This window comes from Podarcis raffonei, chromosome 10 (genome assembly GCF_027172205.1).
Source record: "Podarcis raffonei isolate rPodRaf1 chromosome 10, rPodRaf1.pri, whole genome shotgun sequence".
Taxonomy (NCBI): domain Eukaryota; kingdom Metazoa; phylum Chordata; class Lepidosauria; order Squamata; family Lacertidae; genus Podarcis; species Podarcis raffonei.
Window position 1 is genome coordinate 77,367,904 of NC_070611.1, and position 24,105 is coordinate 77,392,008.

Genomic DNA, 24,105 nt, shown 5'->3' on the forward strand with positions numbered 1-24,105 from the left:
CACTCAAGACCGATAATCAAGCATTATAAAGCGTACCATTTATCTCCTCCCCCACAGAGAGGGCGAAAAAGCAAAGGAGAGGCTCAGATAGAACTTCAGGAGATATTCACAGCAATTCACAGCAATCCCCAAGTCTCTTCTTTCTTGCTCCTGCAAACGTACTGACTGTTACTCCAACACAGACTTCTGCCCAACCTCTTTACAAACAGCAGGAAAAAAGCAGAGTTCACTGGTGTTCACTGGTGGGCATTTTAAGCTCACTCTCCGACCACTGGCACAGGACGCTTCAACCAAGACGATACAAAGAAGTTTTTCCTCCCCTTCTATGCCTGATACAAAGAAGGTTTTCCTCCCCTTCTATGCCTGATACAAAGAAGTTTTTCCTCCCCTTCTATGCCTCTCTGTTGTTTCCCCACAAATCATTACCTCGGAACATAGTAACCAAGGATTTTCTGCAAACCTCACTTGGCGGCTGCTTTCTTACTTTCAGTCCTCTCTCAGTCTTCCGCCAGACGCCATTTTCTCCTTACCGCTGGGACGGACTCCCTTTTTTCGCCCTCAGCACTCCGAATCTTGTTAATTTCCTTTTTTAAAATCCGCAGATAATAACTGCTTTAGTTTTAGTCCAGATTTGTTTTCTTTGTTTGGAAGCTGGCCGCTTTCAGTCGAAGCTTGAGACTGCACAGCGCGGGGTCTGCTGCTTCCCCTCGGTGCCTGCAGCTCAATCCCGTCCCCAAGCTTCAGTTTAGCTTTAAAGCCTGTGAAACAGGAGAGAACGCCCAGGCTCTGCCAGGTACTCTGCCCCCCAAGATACTCCCCTCAGGGTATGGAGGTCCACGTAGCCTTCGTAGCCCCTCTAAAGCCCCCGCACTGCTCGAGACCCCCGGGAGGGCTGCCTCGCGCTTCTTTCCCTGATCGCAGCTCAACCGGAAGCCCCCATCCACCCCAATCTCTAAATGAATCACCTGCACAGTCCCATTGGCCTCAGGAGGTCCATACGGACGATTATGTGAGACCCAGGTCTATGTCTTATCCATTGGTCTGTGGTCTGGGTTAGTCAGAGAAGTAATGACAAGGCTTGGTGCTTGGCGTCAGCTGAATGGGTGCTCAGGGAAGCTCCTGTTCTTGGAGATGGACCTCTGTCTACATGCCTCACATTGCATCGAGAGAGCAGGAGAAGCGGAAGGAAAGCAGCTGGCAAATGGGAATCCCAGACGGAAACACCCACCCTAATCGTTCTTTTTAATGATGACGTGTTGCCTGATCTCGTGCCCCTCTTCTGACGCAGGACTATCCTTTTCTGGCACTAAAAACCTGGATATTAAAGGCAAAGAAATAACTGTACTTAGTGGAAACTTCAGCCTTGAATATATGGTATTGATTCATTGATGGCCTGAAGTTGTGTTATCTCTGGAGACAAGAATTTATTCCTGATTTGTCTTAAGTATCATAGTTATAGGATGTCTTGGGGTGTTAGAGGAGCGGCGGTACCTTTGGTGGGGGAAATGTCATGCACCTTCTCGGGTAATCTATCCACCATTGGTCCCCACCCTGCACTCAGCTCTCACCTGTGGCTTCCAGAAGCTGTCAGCATGCAACAGGGGCCATGATCCCAGGAACAGTTTCAGGTGAGGATAGCTGATGGGTCTCAAATTCTTGGTGGTTTGGGGAATTCTGCTGCAGGTGAAGAAAGGCCCTGGTGGATGGAGAGGATGAGAAGAACAGTGAATCCCACAGTCAAGAAGGCAGATTCTGCCCATCCTGCAGAGGAAAGTGAAGGGCAGATGGGGCTCATCAACCGGGGAAGGAAGCCCATCGAGAAGGAAAACTCTGGTCCTAAACCTTCACTGCCTCGTGACTTATCTTCAGGAGAAGAAAAGGCTATGGAGGAAAACCTTACACAAATCTTGAGTGGAGTCTCTAAGATGCTTGGATAGTGCCCTGCACACCTTCTTCATTCAACTCCTGCAGCCAAGCTGGTGCCTAACTGCTGAGAAGGGGGTCTTGTTGTCTAGGCAGCCCAGGACCCCCAAACACACTGCGCAGGCTTCCATTGCTGCTAACACAGCAGTTTCAGGTGGAGAAATCAACTCAGACCTGTGTATCAAAGTCTCTCCGATGTGGAGCAAGGGAAACAGAAATGCTACTTACATCATACGGAACTGTAAAAGTATTCAAAATATTTGATTTTTGAAGAAAAGACCACCATGTATCAGGTGGCCCCTTGAAAACTTATAAAAGTCTTGTGCCTGGAGCTTTTGGGGGTGCAGGACCAGGAAAGCTTCTGCAACCATTAACCTTCCAATTGGGATTCAGGCCTCATCATGGAACTCACACTGCCCTGGTTGCTGTGATTGATGATCTCCAAATGGTCTAGAGTCTGAGGGGGAAGCTGTTTCCTGTTTCTGCTAGATCTCTCAGTGGCTTTGGAGACCTTTGGCCATGGTATCCTTCTTGACCCTCTAGGGGAGATGGGGGAACTGCTGTGCAGTGGTTCCCCTCCTTCCTCCTGGGCCATGTCCAGAAAGTGGTGTTGGGGGATGAGTGTTCAGACCCCTGGCTCTCACTTGTGGGGATCCTCAAGACTCCATCCTCTCCTCCATGCTTTTTAAGATTTATACGAAGCTGCTGGGAGAGATCATCTGGGGTTTGGGGCTGGGTGATCACCAGTATGTGGGTGATACCCAGCTCTTCTTCTCATTTAAATCGGAACCAGTGAAGGTGGTGAATGCCCTGTGTTGGTGCCTGGAGGTGGTTTGAGGATGGATGGCAGCTAACAGATTGAGGTTGAATCCTGACAAGACAGAAATACTGTCCCTGGTCCTGAATGGGGTAACTGTTGCCCTAAAGGACCAGGGGCACAGCCTGTGGGTCATTTTGGATTCACAGCTGTCTATGGAGGCGCAGGTCTGTTCTGTGTCCAGGGCAGCTGTCTGCCAGCTCCATCTGGTACGCTGGATGAGACCCTCCCTGCCCTCAGACTGTCTCACCAGAGCGGCACATGCTCTGGTTATCTCCAGTTTGGACTACTGCCATGTGTTGTACATGGGGCTACCTTTGAAGGTGACTCAGAAACTGCAACTAATCCAGAATGCGGCAGCTGGACTAGTAACTGAGAGCAGCCGCGGAAACCACATATCAATTGTCCTAAAGGATCTTCCCTGGCTCCCAGTGCATTTCCAAGCACAATTCACACTGTTGGTGCTGACCTTTAAAGTGCCATAGTTGCATTTTTCAGGCATAGAAAAGTATTGATCTAATGTAGAGAGATCAATAATTTCTGGTCTATTGCTTCAAGAAGGTTCTGGTGGTTTTGCTCTGTGTGAGTCAAAGCTGGAGTTTTCTCTAGCTGGAACATTTTAGCTGATAAGGGAGTTTCCTTTCTGCTGAGAGCAGGTGGTGGAATAAGTTGTATTGAGGTTATGCTGAACCTTCCTTGTGTTTGGGAACCAGATGAAGCTGGTTAAACGGGAGTGAGCCAGGCTTGTTATCCCGTCCCAACGTTACTCTGACACTGAATTGTTTATAAATTGCAGTATTGAAAGGTGGCTGGTCCCACTTCCTATTCTGCTATTTCTCTACTCTGCTTGTGTGCGTCTTACTTGAGTGCTAGATTCAGGCAGGTAGCCGTATTGGTCTGACACAGTCAAAATTAATAAAAAATGAATTTCAGAAATAGACTTGAAAGAGAAGTTGCTGAATTACAACTTATTACTAAATTGAAAACAATGGAGAGACCTGGTCTGAACAGAGATATTGGATTCTTGTCTCATTACACATACTAAAGCTATTTTTGGTCATCTGCATACTATCCCATGCTTTTTCCTGTAGGACTAATTGCAGTCATTAACAGTCGTCAACAGCTTTACCATACCCATCTCCTACTACCCTTCTGAGAAAAACCCCACCCCACCCTCCCACTATATATAAGGGTCTGGGGACTTCTGTTTCAGTGTATCTGAAGAAGTTTGCATGCACACCAAAGGTTATACCCAGGACAATCTTAGTTGGTCTCTAAGGAGCTACTGGACAATTCTTTTTATTTACTTGAGTGCTGTTTTGGTATGCCAAGTTAGGTTTTTATTTAAGTTAGGTCTTACTATGTTTTGGATCCTGTTATGCTTGTTTGCATTCAGTAATGAATTTATTTGCCAAATAAAATGTTTGCTGCCTCTTTGCGTTTTTTCCTACTCTGCTAAATATACGTCAGACTTGCTCTGGAGGTCATTATGGAGGAGCAAGATCTGCGAGCTGAAGTCCTCAATAGCCTCGGCCCTGTAGACCTGAAGGAGCGTCTCCACCCCCATGGCTCAGTCTGGACACCGAGGTCCTCTTTTGAGGGTCTTCTGCTGGTTCCTTCCCTGCGAGAAGTGAAGTTACAGGGAACCAGGCAGAGGGCAAGGAAATGGGCAACTACCTGACATTTGGAAGACAGCTGAAGGCAGCCCTGTATCAGGAGGTTTTTAATGTTTGATGTTTTACTGTCTTTTATATGTGCTGTAACCTGCCCAGAGTGGCTGGGGAAACCCAACCAGATGGGCAGGATATAAATACTACCATCATTCTTATCATCTTGTGATTTTTTTGTAGTTATTTTGGAATTCATACTGCAATATCAGCTCACGAAATGTTATGGGTGGAGAAAATCACAGAGTTACCATAAACGATAATCCCACCTACAAACTCTCATTCACACACAGTCTGTCAATTTGGAGGGGGGGTCACACACCTCACCTGTGCTAATACTGGCAGTCTTTGGCCTGCACAGGCACACCCGGTGTGTAGAGCCTCCAGCCACAGGCACTGTCTATCCTGAAAATGGGTCCTTTGACTGGGAAGATTCATGTAGTCGCTGTCATCGGATGCTGATGGGGTGTATCTCAGCTTGTCAGTCACACTGCCTTCAAAGAATAAGAGGAACAGAAATGCTTTTGAGGTGCAACTTCTGTATCAAGCCTGAGAGCTATTCCATGAACTCTGCACCCCTGTTTCTGATGACAGGTGTACATTATCCTCATACACAGTGGAAAAGACAATAAAGATGGAAGCCTGAGAGAGAGGAAAAGGTTTCTGGCTGCTTCCTGGGTGGGATTGCGGAAACAAAGAGCTGCTTCTGAGAAGGCCTCCCCCCTCCCCTCTTCCTCTCGGGATTTCTTCTCCTCTCCAGGGGACCAATGGCTGGACTGGGCAGAATCACTGCGTCTGGACATGGCAGGGGCTTATAGGGGCTCATGGGGTGGGAAGAGGATGGAGCTTGCAGGAAGGGATGAGGGGACTGGACCCCCCACTTTCCAGGGATCCCTCTGGTTGCCTTGAAGGGATGGCCGATTCTTGGGTGGGAGGGAGAAGCCAAGGCGGCCCCTCTAGAGATCCCCAGGGGGCGCCATCATGGAGAAGTCTCCCCAAAGACTGGTTTCCTATCTCTCCCTCCCCCAATGCTGCCCTTCCCTGCCCCAGGGATGTTCCCCCTCCCCACTTCATCGATTCTCTCCCTCTGTCCCAGAGTCTTCCCTGCACCCAGAGGCCCCCACCCCTTGGCGCGACTCACCCCTCGCCCATTTCTCTGTCCAGAGGGGCCCCCTTAGACGAGCAGGGGAGGGAACTTCCCGGTTAGCGCCATCGGTAATGGTGGAATTCCTCTGACCTGGAGGAATTTGCTCTGTGGGAATCGGGTCTGGCTGCCATGGCGAAGGTGGAGACCCCTCAAAAATCACAGGCGGGTGAAGCCTGTGAACGTGGGATTCGGCGGGCACCTTTTGCGCCTCCCCCACTCACAGGGAAACACGATTTCGGGGCTCCGGAGCGAAGTGGGGTGAGCAGCGCGGTGCTGTGAATCGACTGCTTTTTCCACGGAGTGAAGCCGCACAGCCGTTGCCGGAGAAGCGCTGACTTTTTCCTGTGGACAATTCTATTCTAAAAGCAACTACCCGTGAGTAGAACAAATTGGAAACTTTTTAAAGGAGAAAAAAAAAGACTTAATTCGGTATTGTAGCGGGGAGGCATAAACAGGAAGTCCGCCTTCCGCTTTTGTAAATAGATCAAAGCAAAGAGGCTGCAAGCTAAAGTTTTGGAAAGCCGATCGGAAAGGACTAATTTTTCAACACCAAAAAATAGCTTCCCCTTGGAAGCAGGAGAAGAGGGGGGGAAGTTTTGGACTATATTTACCTGCAAGAGAGAGGGAAGGAAGCTAAAATTCCACCACTCAGAACCTGGGAATGGGCTGCCAATAGGACAATAAGGCTGCCGTACTTTGAAATGCGCACTGACTGTGAATATATCATCCGCTGACAGCTAGCTGAGTAAGAGAGATACATTGTTTCTAACTGTCCTCTTCTGATCTTAAAAAGGAGGAAAAGTAACTGGAAATTGAAACTAACTTTCCTGCTTCAGCTGTGTTTTAAAAGGCATTATTTTGGATTAATACAAGTACGGATTGTAACTGTTTCCCCCTAGAGGAAGTTTCTGAAACTGTTACGTTGGATCAGAGGAATTTATATAAGGACTTGCTTGAAAATAAAACCCCAAGGTGGTTGTCACCAATGGAAGCGAAGGCTCAGAAAAAGCTCAATATGGAGGCCAAATGGCCGAAATATTGTGAAATTTTGGAACAAGAGGGAGACAGATTAAAACTGCAGAGTTTTGAAAAATTAAAAAATAGAGTACGAGATTGGCTTCATTACTACCAGATAATGGAGGCATATAATTTGGACAAAAAAATTGGCTTTCAGGTGGAAAAATCAAAATTGGAAACAGAATTGCTAGATCCCAAAATTAAGAACTTGTCAAGAATGTATAACTTGCTGTTGAAATGGAACACTCAGGATGAAACGGTGGAATCTGCTATGATTAAATGGGCACAAGATGTTGGACACAACATTATGATGGCTGACTGGGAACAGTTATGGACCACAGGTATGAAGTTCACGGCATGTAATGCCTTAAGAGAGAATATAATGAAAATGATCTACAGGTGGTACATGACACCAGTCAAGCTTGCAAAAATTTATCATTTGCCCGATAATAAATGTTGGAAATGCAAAGAGACTGAGGGTACATTCTTTCACCTTTGGTGGACATGCCCAAGGATTAAGACTTTCTGGGAGATGATCTATAATGAAATGAAAAAGGTATTTAAATATACCTTTCTGAAGAAACCAGAGGCCTTTCTCCTGGGCATGGTCGGCCAATTGGTGCCAAAAAAGGATAGAATTTTCTTTATGTATGCTACAACAGCAGCAAGAATACCTATTGCAAAGTACTGGAAGACACAAGATCTACCCACCCGGGAAGAATGGCAGATGAAGGTGATGGACTACATGGAACTGGCGGAAATGACTGGCAGAATCTGAGACCAGGGAGAAGAGTCGGTGGAGGAAGATTGGAAGAAATTTAAAGACTACTTACAGAAACATTGTAAAATTAATGAATGTTAGAAGGATGTTGGAATGAAGTTATGTGGTTTTAGCAGAAATGTTATAAAGGTTTAGGAAAAAACAGACTGTTAATTGGTGAAAGGAGGGAAAGTAAAGTTATATTATATTAAGATAAATTACAGGACAAAATTTGGAAAAGATGGAAAGGATTTGCTGAAATAGTTAACTGAACTAGAATACAAAAAAGGGAGGTGTGAGGAGGTCAAGGAAACAAGCAAATGAAAGATAAGTTATGGGAAGATTCGCTGTGTTTTTTCTTAATGGATTTTATTTTTCTGTTTTCTTCTTTTTCTTTTTCTTTCTTTTATTTTCTTTTTTTCCCCGTATTGTGATGTGTTGTTTTGTTTTTGTTTAATATGGTGTTCTTATTTTTTCTTTTTGTAATCTTTAAAACTTTAATAAATATTATTTTTTTTTAAATAGACGAGCAGGGGAGGGACAGGGGGGTCTCTATCCAGGCGTCCCTCACTCCCATTAACCCTTTCATGGCCCACCTCTCTCCGCGCGGAACCCACAGCGCCCCAGGGATGCCTAAGCGGGGGAAATGGGGCGAGGGCGCTTCGCTGGGATCCCCTGAATGGGTGGTGCATGGCCCCCCCGCCAAGGCACCCAAGGGGCCAAGGAAAGCCCCCTTCGCAGCACGCGCGCAGGGATCCAGGCCCCACGGAAGGCGCTTGGGGGAGCTGGAGGGGGTCTCTGGATCCTTCTCTCCCCTCCCCCCGCGACCCCTTTACCTCTTTGTCCTCGCTCCCGATTCTCCTTTCCTTTCCTGCAACATCCACGGAGGGGGGGGGGGTCCTGCCGCCCCTCCTTCCCTTTCCAAAAGCGCGCGCCCCTAGAGCTATGGAGCAGAGCAGCAATCCGGCGTAGAAGCTCCACTTGCGGACGAAGCAAGCAGTTTGAGAGGGGGGGCTCTCTCCCCTCATTCCAGAAACAGAAGCCGGATTGCGGGGAGGAGGAGCAGAAGGAAAAGGTGCAACATACCGGGGGGGGGGGTGTTTGAGGGTTTGGGGGCGGCGTGAAAGCAGGTTGTGACGGGAAGCGAGGGAAAGAATTGTTTTTCCCCTCCCCTCTTACTAGGAGAGCGCGGGAGGGGCTGATCCAGGCAATCCAGCTGCAAAGTGGGGTCCCCCCTACAATGTTTACATTGCAAAATCCTTCCCTCCCCCCGCCCCCCACGCCATGATCTTAGATCCATTCCATGTTTTTGGTATTTGTGCACATTGAGCAGCGGGTTGGACTCTGTGACTCCTGTGTTACGGGGAAAATAGGGCTTGGGCTTTTGCACACACACACACCCCAACACAATTCTTCCCTTGTGTCTCCCTCAGAGGCGACACAATGAGGCCAGGAAGAAAGCAAGGCAGCTGTTGATCTGTTTGCGGGCAGAGCCCCCCCCCCATGCGAGGAGTGACGCAGACCAGAACTAAAGCGCGTTGCAATTTGCACACCCTCAAATAATTGCCCCCCCCGTCACAGAGAGAGCACCCCAAAAACATCCCCGGTTGCGCCACAAAGTGAGTTGTACATGGAAATCAGCTCAGACTCCATGTTTTGGCAACATGACAAGTCTGTCTGTCAACCGGGATGCCTGAGGATTCCTGCTCCCTGCCTTTTCCTGGCCAGCCTGAGAGAGCATTGGAAAGGGCGGATTTCTTGACCCCCGAATCCATCATCGCAGACCCGTTTCATTCAGGCCTAGAGATCTGCTCTTTGGACAAGTCTGCTTGGATCATGTGGATCATCAATGGATCATATGGATCATCACTGGATCATCCATGATGTCATACCCATCTCACGGAGGGGGGGGGGCTCAGGAAGAATCTCCTGCTGCGTGACTGGGGGAGTCTGGAGGCTGACGGGGGTCAGACAGGGCTGCTGTTTTGCTCTCCTTACTATTTCAGCTCAGATTTTCCTGGCAGAAGTTACATTTCATCAAGAAATGGGTGGATTCATTGAGGAAAGAGGCAAACGTGTATACTTTGTTACCACCCAGTGAGTTGAGTTGCAAAGGCCATTTGCAGAAAGGCTCCTATTGTATCACCTGCGGCTACATGTTTTGATCTTTTTGCGGAAATGTTTTCATCGGGCTGAGACCATTTAGGGCTTTCAAGGTCAGCACCAACACTTTGAATGGTGATCAGAAACGGATCTAGAGCCAGTGAGGATTTCTTAGGACCCATGTTCAGGGGCCAGCTGTTCAGCTGCTGTCCAAAACTGAATGTATCCCTTGCCGGAAGTAATCCATAAGCCTCTCGTCCTCCGTCTTCTCGGGATGCCATTGCAGCGCGATGCTCCTGCTCTCGGGAGAGGGAGAGGCGTGAGTTGGGTGCGCTCGGCTTGCCAAGGGTTAAATGGAAACAAGCTAGATTCCTAGAGAGGAAAGTAAGACGGGGGGGGCAGGGTCCTCCAGAGCGAAAGCCCAATCCCTCCCTTTCCTGCAAGAAGTCGAGGTTGTCCGCAGATGGAAACATTCAGACATGAAATATACCCTGGTCCCTAAAACCTCACTGGTGCAAGGAAGGAAGGAAGGAAGGAAGGAAGGAAGGCAGAGAAGAGAAAGCACTTCCTCTAGCAGGGCAGAATAAAACCTGTGGAACTCCCTCCCACAAGAGGCAGAGGCCACCAATAAAGGTGGTTTAAAAGAGGAGGAGGCCAATCTGTGGTGGAGGAGGAGGAGGACAGGGTGATGGGTGGCTCCTCTGCTCTGTCTCCCCTATAGGAGGGAGCCCTCTGGCCTGATCCTGCAGGGCTCATTTTCTCCTCCAGTGCTTAGTGTTGGGATGCAGCCAAGGAATTGGGGGCAAATGGCAGCCCCCCAGCTGTGCTGGGTGATCTCCAGCCCTTGGATCAGCATGAAACTGCAACCTGAGCTTCAGAAGCTGGGCATGCACACTCAGCAGAGTAAAGGCACAAGAGAAGTGGCTGGAGAGGCATATGTGAGCAGATTTACAAGCAGTTTATTCAGCACACATCAGGACCAAGGAATCATCTCTGCTCTCCCTCATGTCCAAAGCAAGACAGCACCCCACCCGAGGCACCACTTTAGCTAATGAGGCCTCCTGCTGCTGCCACACCGCCGGAGCACGATTTCTCTTCTCATCCTGAAGCAAAGTTCTTAACCCGAAGTACTATTTCTGGGTTAGCAGAGTCTGTAACCTGAAGCGTCTGTAACGCAAGGTACCACTGTACTCTCATAGAAAGGCGAGTCCTACTTTATTTGCTTTTGAGTGCACACAGATGCACCCGTCTTGCATGCTTGAGTAAAGCAACTCCAGGGCAGGAGGAGAGTAGGGGCCACGTGTAGAGCAAGTCCCACACTCAGGTCAAAAACACACAGAGAAGCAGCAGGACTTCTTCGGTAATAATTTACTGAGCTTTCAAAGCATACAGTTCTCACTGGGTCCCCAGTGAGGCACAAAACTTAGCTCCTGAGAGGAAATCCAGTTTCAGCCGTAAAAAAATAGAGCACACAGGATATCTAAGTCAGCACACAAACCGGCAGAAGGGAGCAAGGGAGGAAAGAGGCTGGAAGGAGACAGGGCAATGGATGTGTGTCTTTCGCTTCCTGTCTTCTGGGAGGGAAGTCAGCAACTCGGCATATTCAGGGGCTTCACAAAGCAAAGCTTTCTGCCGGCTGCTTCCAGGCAAATGGGCATCCCAGAAACACACACTGTGATCTGTGGTGTGTTGCCCTTTCAGTTGTTTTTGAAAGGTTATCACGATGTGGTCTATAAACCAGTTTGGAACAATATATTGCCCAGCTTTAATCCTCACTGACCACCAGCAATCCAGATAAACCCTCACCCCTTCTCTATTGAAAGGTACTTTACATCTTAGATTATAATCACATTGTTTGACATTGCCTTCAATATTTCATTACTATACAGTTTTACACATAAATACCAGAACTTCACATACACAAAATGTGTTCAAGACTGATTTCCTGCCGAGTTCATTTCTGTGAAGAAAAGAGTGGACTCTGAGAGGAAGATGTCCCACACTCCAGACACCAAAATGGGATCTTCCATGTGAGAGTCCCTGGATGTTCCTTAAACACTCCATTGTAAATAAAGCACTTTTGCAATCTTTTCATTTAAACTGCTTCTCCTCTCTGAGTTTGTGGATGGTTTGAAGGGTTTCAATTCCTAATGTTCTTCCTGTCCGTGAGTCTGTTGATTTAGAATTTCCACTAGGACTCAACCTCTATCTACTTTCCTGATATTTATAAGGTTTGTGTTTTGTGTGAGTTTGTTGACATAAATCAAGGGTTCCACTCTGACGGAAGCTCCTTCCACAGTGCATACATTTAAATGGTTTCTCCGCTGTGTGTCTGCTGATGTCTTCTAAGGGTTCCACTGTGACTGAAGCTCTTTTCACACTCCATGCATTTAAATGGTTTCTCCCCTGTGTGAGTCCGTTGATGTGTTCTAAGGTTTCCATTATCACTAAAGCTCATTCCGCACTCTATACATTTATATGGTTTCTCCCCTGTGTGAGTCCGTTGATGTCTTCTAAGGCTTCCATTAACACTAAAGCTCTTTCCGCACTCCAGGCATTTATATGGTTTCTCCCCTGTGTGAGTCCGTTGATGTCTTCTAAGGCTTCCATTATCACTAAAGCTCATTCCGCACTCTATACATTTATATGGTTTCTCCCCTGTGTGAGTCCGTTGATGTGTTCTAAGGCTTCCATTATCACTAAAGCTCATTCCGCACTCTATACATTTATATGGTTTCTCCCCTGTGTGAGTCCGTTGATGTCTTCTAAGGCTTCCATTATCACTAAAGCTCATTCCGCACTCTATACATTTATATGGTTTCTCCCCTGTGTGAGTCCATTGATGTGTTCTAAGGCTTCCATTATCACTAAAGCTCATTCCGCACTCTATACATTTATATGGTTTCTCCCCTGTGTGAGTCCGCTGGTGTAATTTAAAGTATCCATTACTACTGAAGCACTTTCCACACTCCAGGCATTTAAATGGTTTCTCCCCTGTGTGAGTCCGTTGATGTCCTCTAAGGTTTCCATTATCACTAAAGCTCTTTCCACACTCTATACATTTATATGGTTTCTCCCCTGTGTGAGTCCGTTGATGTCTTCTAAGGCTTCCATTATCACTAAAGCTCTTTTCACACTCTATACATTTATATGGTTTCTCCCCTGTGTGAGTCCATTGATGTCTTCTAAGGCTTCCATTATCACTAAAGCTCATTCCGCACTCTATACATTTATATGGTTTCTCCCCTGTGTGAGTCCGTTGATGTGTTCTAAGGTTTCCATTATCACTAAAGCTCATTCCGCACTCTATACATTTATATGGTTTCTCCCCTGTGTGAGTCCGTTGATGTGTTCTAAGGCTTCCATTAACACTAAAGCTCTTTCCGCACTCCAGGCATTTAAATGGTTTCTCCCCTGTGTGAGTCCGTTGATGTGTTCTAAGGTTTCCATTAACACTAAAGCTCATTCCGCACTCTATACATTTATATGGTTTCTCCCCTGTGTGAGTCCGTTGATGTGTTCTAAGGCTTCCATTATCACCGAAGCTCATTCCGCACTCTATACATTTATATGGTTTCTCCCCTGTGTGAGTCCGTTGATGTCTTCTAAGGTTTCCATTCTGACTGAAGCTCATTCCGCACTCTATACATTTATATCGTTTCTCCCCTGTGTGAATCCGCTGGTGTAATTTAAGGTCTCCATTCTCACTGAAGCACATTCCGCACTCCAGGCATTTATATGGTTTCTCCCCTGTGTGAGTCCGTTGATGTGTTCTAAGGTTTCCACTATCAGTGAAATGTTTGCCACACTCCATACCTTTAAATGGTTTCTCCCCTGTTGGAGGTCATTGATGTGAACTATGTGTGCTCATTCAATGAACATAGTCCGCATTTCACACATTTTAATTTCTATTCCTAATGGGGGGGGGAGGTGACCCATCCCCTGGAGTTCTGACTGCCTTCTCCATCTCCTTCTTCAGAGTGGGAGGAAAGGGAATCCTGTTTTGGTTTCAAGGAAGAGAACTAAGGGAAAGAGAACAAATCAAGTTCCATTAGCACCTTCTCCTATTTCAATGTCTCCTACATTCCCTCAACTCCTATCCATGTTCCCATTTTTTAGGAAGTGAAGTTGCAATGTCATCAAATGATAATAATTCATGAGCAACTATCAAAATCCTCAACCAATGTTCATAAAGCAGCTTGATTTTTTAAAGAATGATGTCCTGTCTGATCTCGTGCCCATCTTCTGACGCAGGACTATCCTAAAATGACACAGAAAAGCAGGATATTCAAGGCCAAATGATAAACTGTACTTAGTGGAATATGTAGTACCTTGAAAATGTAGTATTGATTCACTAATGGACTGAGGTTGTGTTATTTCTGGGGACATGAATTTGTTCCTGTTCTGTCTTAAATATCATAATCATACGATGTCATGGGGTGTTAGGGGAGCGGTAGTTCCTTTGGTGGGGGAAATGTCATGCACCTTATGGGGTAATTTATCCACCATTGGTCCCCACCCTGCAGTCAGCTCTCACCTGTGGCTTCCAGAAGCTGTCAGCATGCAACAGAGGCCACAATCCCAGGAACGGCTTCAATCGGCCGGCTAAACCAGGTGAGGATAGCTGATGGGTCTCAAATCCTTGGTTTATTAGGGAATTCTGCTGCAGGTGAAGGCAGGCCCTGGTGGATGGAGAGGATGAGAACAACAGTGAATCCCACAGTCAAGAAAGCAGATTCTGCCCCTGCTGCAGAGGAAAGTGAAGGGCAGATGGGGCTCGTCAACCAGGGAAGGAAGCCCATCGAGAAGGAAAACTCTGGTCGTAATACTTTGCTGCCTCGTGAGTTATCTTCAGAAGAAGAAAAGGCTATGGAGGAAAACCTACACAAATCCAGAGTGGAGTCTCTAAGATAGTTACATGGTGTCCTGCACACCTCCTTCCAGCCACTCTTGCAGCCAAGCTGGTGCCTAACGTACTGCTCTGCTTTCCTTGGGACCATATAAGCAAGGCTGAGAAGGGTGTCTTGTTGTCTAGGCAGCCCAGGGCCCCCAAACACACTACCCAGGCTTGTAGTGCTGCTAACACATCAGTTTCAGGGGGAGCGATGAACTCAGATCTGTGTATCAGAATCTCTCCAATGTGGAATATGTAAAACAGAAGCACTATTTACATCATACATCAATTAAAAAGTATTCAGAATATTTGTCTTTTGAAGAAAAGGCCACCAAGTATCCGATGGCCCCTTCAAAGCTAATGAAAGTCTTGTGCCTGGAGCTTTTGGGGGTGCAGGACCAGGAAAGCTTCTGCCACCACTATCCTTCCAATTGGGATTTAGGCCTCATCATGCAACAGAAACTGCCCTGGTTGTGCTCGTTGATAATCTCGGATGCGCTAGAGTCTGAGGGGAAAGCTATTTCCTGGTTCTGCTAGATCTCTCAGTGGCTTTGGAGACCTTTGGCCATGGTGTCCTTCTGGACCCTCGAGGAGAGCTGGGGAAATGGTTATGCAGTGCTTCCGCTCCTTCCTCCTGGGCCATGTCCAGAAATTGATGTTGGGGCATGGGTGTTCAGACCCCTGGGCTCTCACTTGTGGGGTGCCTCAGGGCTCTGTCCTCTCCCCCATGCTTTTTAATATCTATATGAAGCTGGTGGGAGAGATCATCAGGGGTTTGGGCTGGGTGTTCACCAGTATGTGGGTGATACCCAGCTCTTCTTCTCATTTAAATTGGAACCAGTGAAGGTGGTGAATGCCCTGTGTTGGTGCCTGGAGGTGGTTTGAGGATGGGTGGCAGCTAACAGATTGAGGTTGAATCCTGACAAGACAGAAGTACTGTCCCTGGAGAACAAGGGGTGGGCAGGTGTGGGGGACCCCCTGGTCCTGAATGGGGTAACTATGGCCCTAAAGGACCAGGTGCACAGCCTAGTGGTCATTTTGGACTCACAGCTGACCATGGAGGCGCAGCTCAATTCTGTGTCCAGGGCAGCTGTCTAGCAGCTCCATCTGGAACGCAGGCTGAGACCCTCCTTCCCCGCACACTGTCTCGCCAGAGTGGTGCATGCTCTGGTTGTTTCCGGCTTGGACTACTGCTATGTGGTCTACATGGGGCTACCTTAGAAGGTTACCCAAAACTGCAACTGAATGGGAGCAGCCACCGAGACCACATATCACTGCTCCTAAAGGATCTTTCCTGGCTCCCAGCACATTTTCAAGCACAATTCAAATTGTTAGTGCTGATCTTTAAATTGTCATGGTTGCATTTTCCAGGCATAGAAAAATATTGATCTAATGCAGGCTTCCTGAAACTTGGCAGTTTCCTTTCTGCTGAGAGCTGGTGGTGGGATAAGTTGCGATGAGGTTATGAAGAACCTTTCTTGTTTTGGGGAACCAGATGAAGCTGGTTTAAACTGGAGTGAGCCAGGCTTGTTATCCAGTCCCAAGGTTACTCTGACATTTAATAGAATATAAATTACAAGGCCGAAAGGCACCTGGTCCCACTTCCTAGTCTGCTATTTCTCTACTCTGCTTGTGTGATTCATACTTGAGTGCTGTTTTGGTATGCTGAGTTAGGGTTTTACATAAGTTAAGTTTTTGCTATTTTTTGGATCCTGTTATGCTTCTTTGCCTTCAGTAATAAATTTATTTGCTGAATGAGATCGTTATGGAGCAGCAAGATCTGCAACCTAAAGCCCTCAACAGCCTCGGCCCTGTAGACCTGAAGGAGCATCTCCCCCAAAATCGCTCAATCTGGACAGGGAGGTGGTCCTTCGAAGGTCTTCTGCTTATTCCCCCCCCCCCCGAGATGCGAAGTTACAGGGAAGCAGGCAGAGGGCGAGGAAATGGGCAACATTCTGACATTTAGAAGACAGCTGAAGGCAACCCTCTATCGGGAGGTTTTTAATGTCTGATGTTTTACTGTCTTTTCTTTGTACTGGAACCAGGCAGTGGAAGAGAAACTTAAAGATGGAAGCCTGAGAGAGAGGAAAAGGTTCCTGGCTGCTTCCTGGGTGGGATTGCGGAAAGGAAGAGCTGCTTCTGAGAAGGCCTCTCCCCTCCTCTCTTCCTGGACAGGGCAGGGGCTTATGGGGGCTTATGAGGTGGGAAGAGGATGGAGGTTACAGGAAGGAGGGGTGGGGGGTCTGGACCTCCACTTTTCAGGGATCCCTCTCTGGTCGCCTTGAAGGGGTGGCCGATTCCTGGGTGGGAGGGTGAAGCCTAGGCGGCCCCTCCAGAAAATCCCCGCAGGCGCCACCATGGAGACGTGTCCCCAAAGACTGGTCTTCCTCTCTCCCCCCCACCAGTGCTGCCCTTCCCTGCCCCAGGGATGCTCCCCCTCCCCACTTCCTCGACTCCCTCCCTCTGTCCCAGAGTCTCCCCTGCACCCAGAGGCCCCCCTTGGCGCGGCTCAGCCCTCAGCCCCCATCTTTCCATCCTGAGGGTCCACCCCAAGACGAGCAGATTAGGGACGGGGGGGGGGTCTCTATCCAGGCGTCCCTCACGCCCGTTAACCCTTTCATGGCCTGGCTTTATCCGTGCAGAGCCCACAGGACCCCAGGAATGCCTGCGCGGGGGAAACGGGCAATGGGGGTCCTCGTGGGGACCCCCTGCGTAGACTCCCCATGTCCGCCGCTGCCAAGGCACCCAAGGGGCCAAGGAAAGCCCCCTTCGCAGCACGCGCGCAGGGATCCAGACCCCACGGAAGGTGCTTGGGGGAGCTGGAGGGGTCTCTGGATCCTTTTCTCCTCTCTCCTCCGCGACCCCTTTACCTCTTTGTTCTCGCTCCCGATTCTCCTTTCCTGCAACATCCACGTGGGTGTGGGGGGGATTTACCGGCCGCCCCTTCTTCCTTTTCCGAAAGCGCCCCCCCCCCAGCTACGGCGCAGAGCAGCAATCCGGAGTGGAAGCTCCACTTCCGGGAGAAGCAGGCAGGTTGGGAGGGGGGCTCTCTCCGCTCATTCCGGAAACAGAAGCCGGATTGGAGGAGGAGGAAGAGGTGTGACATACTGGGGGGGGGATTGAGGGTTGTGGGGGCGGCGTGAAAGCAGGTTGTGCCGGGAAGGGAGGGAAAGAATTGTTTCCCCCCTCCCCCCTTACTAGGAGAGCGCGGGAGGGGCTGATCCGGGCCATCCAGCTGCAAAGCGGGGTCCCCCCTACAATCTTTACATTGCAAAATCCTTCCTTCCCCCACCCCAGGCCATGAGCTTAGATCCACCCCATGTTTTAGGACGGTATTGTTGCACATTGAGCAGCGGGTGGGGCTCTGTGACTCCTGTATTACGGGAAAAATGGGGCTTGGGCTTTTGCACACACAGAGAGAGACACACCAGACACCCAGGTAAAATTCCTCCCTTGTGTATCCGTCAGAGGTGGCACAAGGAGGCCAGGAAGAAAGCAAGGCAGCTGTTGGTCTGTTTGCAGGCAGAGCCCCCCCCCCGTGCAAGGAGTGACGCAGCCCAGAAATAAAGCGCGTTGCAATTTGGACACCCTCAGATAGTAGCCCCCCCCGTCACAGAGAGAGCACCCCAAAAACATCCCCGCTTGCGTCACAAAAAGAGTTGTACACGGAAATCAGATCAGACTCCGAGTTCCTGTTTTGGCAACATGACAAGTCTGTCCATCGGTTGCCTATTTCAGCATCCCCATCTCACGGAGGGGGGGGGGCTCAGGAAGATTCTCCTGCCACGTGACTGGGGTCAGACAGGGCTGCTGTTTTGCTCTCCTTACTATTTCAGCTCAGGTTTTCCTGGCAGAAGTTCTATTTCATCACAAAATGGGTGGATCCATTGAGGAAATGGGGCTAAGCCAAAGCATCCGTTGTAAATAGGCAAATGTGTATACTTTGTTACCATCCTGTGAGTTGTGTTGCAAAGGCCATTTGCAGAAAGGCTCCTATTGTATCACCTGCGGCTACATGTTTTGATCTTTTTGCGGAAATGTTTTCCTCGGGCTGAGACCATTTGGGGCTTTCAAGGTCAGCACCAACACTTTGAATGGTGCTCGGAAACGGACCGGGAGCCAGTGAAGATTTCTTAGGACCCGTGTTCAGGGGCCAGCTGTTAGGAGGCCTTTCAGCTGCTGTCCAAAACTGAAGGTATCCCTTGCCGGAAGTAATCCATAAACCTCTCCTCCTCCGCCTTCTCGGGATGCCATTGGTGCGCGATGCTCCTGCTCTCGGGAGAGGGAGAGGCGTGAGTTGGGTGCGCTCGGCTTGCCAAGGGTTAAATGGAAACGAGCTAGATTCCTAGACAGGAAAGTAAGACGGGGGGGGCAGGGTCCTCCAGAGCGAAAGCCCAATCCCCCCCTTTCCTGCAAGAAGTCGGGCGTGTGGGGGTCCCCTTGGTTCGGCTCTGCAGAGGCTGCCTGGGGGCGCCTGATGGGATCCGGTGAGTCTCCTCTCTCCCAGGATAGGGCCCATGGGGAGAGCGGGGGTCCCAGCGCTGCATGGCGAGAGGGGGGCAAGTCAGGGCGGGGAGGGTCGCAGGAGGGCGGCAGCTGTGCTCTTGCTTTGCATGGATGCACTGCTGACCCCTTGGATCCAGGAGCGCTGAAATGCATGCAAATAAACCCCATTCAGATGTATGGATCAGTCCCCTTGTATAACAGAGGTTGTCCGCAGATGGAAACATTCGGACATGAAATGTACCCTGGTCCCTAAAACCTCACTTGTGAAAGGAGAAGGAAGGAAGGCAGAGAAAAGAAAGCGCTTCCTCTTGCAGGGCAGAGTAAAACCTGTGGAACTCCCTCCCACAAGAGGCAGAGGCCACCAATCAAGGTGGTGTTAAAAGAGGAGGAGGCCAATCTGTGGAGGAGGAGGAGAGGGCAATGGGTGGCTCCTCTTCTCTGTCTCCCCTATAGGAGGGAGGCCTCTGGCCTGATCCTGCAGGGCCCATTTTCTCCTCCAGTGCTCAGTTCCTCCAGATGCAAGTGTGGCCTCTGAGATTGCTTGGGGTTGAGCTAGATGATCCTTGGAGTGCCATCCACTTCTATAGTTCTATGAAAGCACCACTGGAGGTCTCACAAGCCAAGGCACTGAGAGCAGGAGAGGTCCTGCTGGAAAGGAAACAACCAGTGCAACTGTTTTAAAACAGGAATCCAATGTGTTTGTTCTGGGGGGACTCAGTGGGGAGGGGTAGACCCATGGATGCCACCTTGATCTCCTTGGGCAAAGAGGTGGGAGAGAAATGCCATTCATAAAGAGAGGCAGCCCAGCCAATCATCTGGCTGCTGCATTTTGGGCCAGTTCCCAAGTCGCCTTCAAGGGCAGTTCCACACAGAGAGCATTGCAACCATCCCATCTGGTGCAGAGCAGGGAAGACCAGGGCCATGTCCTCTCTGTCCCAAAAGGTCTGTGGGGTGGGGAAGTAGCCTGAGCTGGACATGGGCCTCAAGCGACCATGATGGACCCAGGAGAGCCCTCAAGTATTCATGACTGGGAAGGGGACATGTTAAGCAATATAACTTTATCATCATCATCATCATTACTGTTAGTTCCCTGTCTGTAATCCGAATCTCCTAGAGCAGATTACAAAATTTAAAAAAACCAATAAAACAGTTGAAAACACATTACAGTGGTACCTCAGGTTAAGAACTTAATCCCTTCCGGAAGTCTGTTCTTAACCTGAAACTGTTCTTAACCTAGACACCACTTTAGCTAATGGGGCCTCCTGCTGCCGCCGTGCGATTTCTGTTCTCATCCTGAAGCAAAGTTCTTAACCCAAAGTACTATTTCTGGGTTAGTAGAGTCTGTAACCTGAAGTGTCTGTAACCTGAAGCGTCTGTAACCCAAGGTACCAATGTACTCTCATAGAAAGGCGAGTCCTACTTTATTTGCTTTTGAGTGCACACAGATGCACCCGTCTTGCATGCTTGAGTAAAGCAACTCCAGGGCAGGAGGAGAGTAGGGGCCACGTGTAGAGCAAGTCCCACACTGAGGTCAAAAACACACAGAGAAGCAGCAGGATTTCTTTAGTAATAGTTTACTGAGCTTTCAAAGCATACAGTTCTCACTGGGTCCCCAGTGAGGCACAAAACTTAGCGCCTGAGAGCAAATCCAGTTTCAGCAGTAAAAAAAATGCAGCATGCAGGATACCTAAGTCAGGCACACAAACCGGCAGAAGGGAGCAAGGGAGGAAAGAGGCTGGAACGACCCAGGGCAATGGAGGTGTGTCTATCGCTTCCTGTCGTCTGGGAGGGAAGTCAGCAACTCGGCATCTGCAGGGGCTTCATGAAGAAAAGCTTCCAGGCAAATGGGCATCACAGAAACACACACTGTGATTCTTGGTATGTTGCCGTATCAATTGTTTTTGAAAGGTTATCACAATATGGTCTAGAAACCAGTTTGGAACAATATATCGCCCAGCCCTAATCCTCACTGACCACCAGCAATCCAGATAAACACTCCTTTATAAATAAAGCACTTTTGCAATCTTTTCATTTAAACTGCTTCTTCTCTTTGAGGTTGTTGATGGTTTGAAGGGTTTCAACTCCTAAAGTTCTTCCTGTCCGTGAGTCTGTTGATGTAGAATTTCCACTAGGACTGAACCTCTATCTACTTTCCTCATATTTATAAGGTTTGTCTTTTGTGTGAGTTTGTTGACATAAATCAAGGGTTCCTCTCTGACTGAAGCTGCTTCCACAGTCCATACATTTAAATGGTTTCTGCCCTGTGTGTCTGCTGATGTTTTCTAAGATTTCCATTCTGACTGAAGCTCTTTCCGCACTCCATGCATTTATATGGTTTCTCCCCTGTGTGAGTCCGTTGATGTCTTCTAAGTGTTCCATTATCACTAAAGCTCTTTCCGCACTCCAAACATTTAAATGGTTTCTCCCCTGTGTGAATCGGTTGATGTATATTGAGCTGTCCACTCTGACTGAAGCTCTTTCCACACTCCATACATTTAAATGGTTTCTCCCCTGTGTGAGTCCGTTGATGGCTTTGAAGGGCTGCATTGAAACTGAAGCTCTTTCCACACTCCATACATTTAAATGGTTTCTCTCCTGTGTGAGTCTGTTGATGTCTTCTAAGTTTTCCATTATCACTAAAGCTCTTTCCGCACTCCATACATTTAAATGGTTTCTCCCCTGTGTGAATCTGTAGATGTGTTCTAAAGTTTCCATTGAAACTGAAGCTCTTTCCACACTGCAAACATTTATATGGTTTCTCCCCTGTGTGAATCTGTAGATGTGTTTTAAGGTTTCCATTCTGACTGAAGCTCTTTCCGCACTCCAGGCATTTAAATGGTTTCTCCCCTGTGTGAGTCCGTTGATGTGTTCTAAGTGTTCCATTTTCACTAAATCTCTTTCCGCACTCCAAACATTTAAATGGTTTCTCTCCTGTGTGAGTCCGTTGATGTCTTCTAAGTGTTCCCTTATCACTAAAGCTCTTTCTGCACTCCAGGCATTTAAATGGTTTCTCCCCCGTGTGAGTATGTTGATGTCTTCTAAGTTTTCCATTGAAACTGAAGCTCTTTCCACACTCCAAACATTTATATGGTTTCTCCCCTGTGTGAATCTGTAGATGTGTTTTAAGGTTTCCATTCTGACTGAAGCACTTTCCGCACTCAATGCATTTAAATGGTTTTCCCCCTGTGTCAGCCAGTTGATGTCTTCTAAGGGTTGCATTGAAACTGAAGCTCTTTCCACATTCCATGCATTTAAATGGTTTCTCCCCTGTGTGAGTCCGTTGATGTCTTCTAAGGCTTCCACTATCACTAAAGCTCTTTTCACACTGCATACACTGAAACGGTTTCTCCCCTATGTGAGTCCGTTGATGTCTTCTAAGGCTTCCACTATCACTAAAACTCTTTCGACACTCGATACATTTATATGGTTTCTCCCCTGTGTGAATCCTCTGGTGCATTTTAACATATCTATTCTGACTGAAGCTCTTTCCACACTCCATACATTTAAATGGTTTCTCCCCTGTGTGAGTTTGTTGATGTGATCTAAGGGTTGCCTTGGAACTGAAGCTCTTTCCACGCTCCATACATTTAAATGTTTTCTCCCCTGTGTGAGTTTGTTGATGTCTTCTAAGTGTTCCATTCTCACTAAAGCTCTTTCCGCACTCCAGGCATTTAAATGGGTTCTCCCCTGTGTGAGTCCGTTGATGTAAAGTTAAGTTTCCCCTATGACTGAAGTTCTTCCCACACTCCCTGCATTTAAATAATTTCTGCCCTGTGTGAGTCTGTTGATGTATTCCAAGTTCATCACTTCGACTGAAGCTCTTTCCACACTCCATACCTTTAAATGGTTTCTCTCCTGTTTGAGTTAATTGATGTGAGATATGTGTGCTCATTCAGTGAAGCATATTCCACATTTCACACTTTTTAATGGCTATTCCTAATGAAACGAAAGGTTCCCCATCTCTCAGAATTCTGACTGTCTTCTGTATCACCTTCAGAATGGGCGGAAAGGCAATCCTATTTTGGTTTCAAGGAAGAGAACAAAGGGAAAGAGAACACATCAAATGCCATTAGCAGCTTTTCTTATTTCAACATTTCCTATATTCCCCCGCCTCCTACCCATGTTCCCAGTTTTTAGGAAATGAAGATGCAATGATGTCAAATGATAGTAGTGCATCACCACCTTTCATAATCCTCACTCATTTTTAATAGCGCAGCGTGATCTTGGAATACAGCCTTTCCAAATTAATTGTTTCCTCACAAGGAAAGGCAGCTGCTCTCTGTCCATGAAGAGGCCCCCCTTTTTTCTGGTTCATCGTTCCTTTGGACATTCCCCATCCTCGGCATCATAATCTTCCATCCACCTCTATCTCTCTCTCTTTTTTTAATCAGTTTTTACTGATTTTCATTATTACACATACACATAGAATACATACACTCATTATACATTTATCCACCCACCTAAGCCTTAAGCTCTGCCGAGCTTCGGACTTCCCTTCATCTCTTCGGTAAGTATCATATAGTTATAACAACGCGTATTCTATTTAATACTATTTTGTCTTATGCTGTTAGAGTTACTCCAACCCTGCCAGTGTCTTTAAAGTTTTACCATTTTCTCTTACATATACCAATTATTTACTCCAATTTTCAACAAACTTCTTTTCATCTTGGTCCCGTATTTTCCCCGACAATCTAGCCAATTCTGCGTAATTCATCATTTTGGTCTGCCATTCCATGATTGTAGGTAGAGTATCAGTTTTCCAGTTCTGGGCCAACATAGTTCTAGTTGCTGTCGTGGCGTACAAGAAAAGATTTTTATCCTTCTTTTTAATTTCCTTCCCTTTCAATCCCAATAAAAAGGCTTCAGGTTTTTTTAGAAAAAATTTTTTTGTACTTATTTATTTATTTATTTATTATAAATATTTTTTATTGATTTTCCAACATACATTTATAATATCCAATCTAAATTTATCACATATTTTCTCTTTTGGACTTCCTTCAGCCTCTCTAACAATCATCCATTATTCAATTTTTTAATTACACATTTCCTAATTTTTATATTGCAATTTATATACCTTCACCCTCTTATTTTTCTTCTACACAATATTCCTCAAACATTCACAGAGCTTCTTGAAATCCCACTAGCGTTGTTTGCTCATCACATATACATTTCAAATAATCTGAAAATTTTCCCCAATCTTCAATAAACTTTTGGTCTCGTAGATATCTGATCTTCCCCGTTAGTTTATCTAGTTCTGCATAGTCCATCAGT

General features: G+C 47.5%; 4 protein-coding genes across 9 annotated transcripts in view; 1 reads left to right on the forward strand and 3 right to left on the reverse strand.

The window, feature by feature from the left end:
• The window catches only part of LOC128421706 (zinc finger protein 883-like), a 268,891-nt gene that overhangs the window by 205,869 nt on the left and 38,917 nt on the right, over positions 1–24,105 (forward strand). The window lies entirely within an intron of this gene.
• The window catches only part of LOC128421728 (oocyte zinc finger protein XlCOF6-like), a 226,920-nt gene that overhangs the window by 93,263 nt on the left and 109,552 nt on the right, over positions 1–24,105 (reverse strand). The window contains exon 1 of one of the 5 annotated variants that reach the window (XM_053404873.1): positions 4,730–4,884. The exons of 3 other annotated variants lie outside the window; for them this stretch is intronic. The gene's annotated coding sequence lies outside the window, so the exon portion shown is untranslated. Of the gene's footprint in view, positions 1–4,729; positions 4,885–24,105 lie in introns of those variants that run through there. One more of the 5 variants, XM_053404869.1, reaches the window with a different exon arrangement.
• Positions 11,198–24,105, reverse strand: part of LOC128421727 (zinc finger protein 665-like) — a 28,527-nt gene continuing 15,619 nt past the window's right edge. Inside the window, exon 2 of one of the 2 annotated variants that reach the window (XM_053404867.1) lies at positions 11,198–13,432. In XM_053404867.1, coding sequence (XP_053260842.1) covers positions 11,743–13,248 — 1,506 coding nt within the window. In that variant the 5' untranslated portion in view covers positions 13,249–13,432 and the 3' untranslated portion in view covers positions 11,198–11,742. Of the gene's footprint in view, positions 13,457–24,105 lie in introns of both variants that reach the window. The other variant, XM_053404866.1, reaches the window with a different exon arrangement.
• Positions 20,399–22,819, reverse strand: LOC128421720 (zinc finger protein 160-like). The gene has a single exon (XM_053404857.1). The coding sequence runs from the start codon at positions 22,724–22,726 to the stop codon at positions 21,080–21,082; it is 1,647 nt and encodes a 548-aa protein (XP_053260832.1). The 5' UTR covers positions 22,727–22,819; the 3' UTR covers positions 20,399–21,079.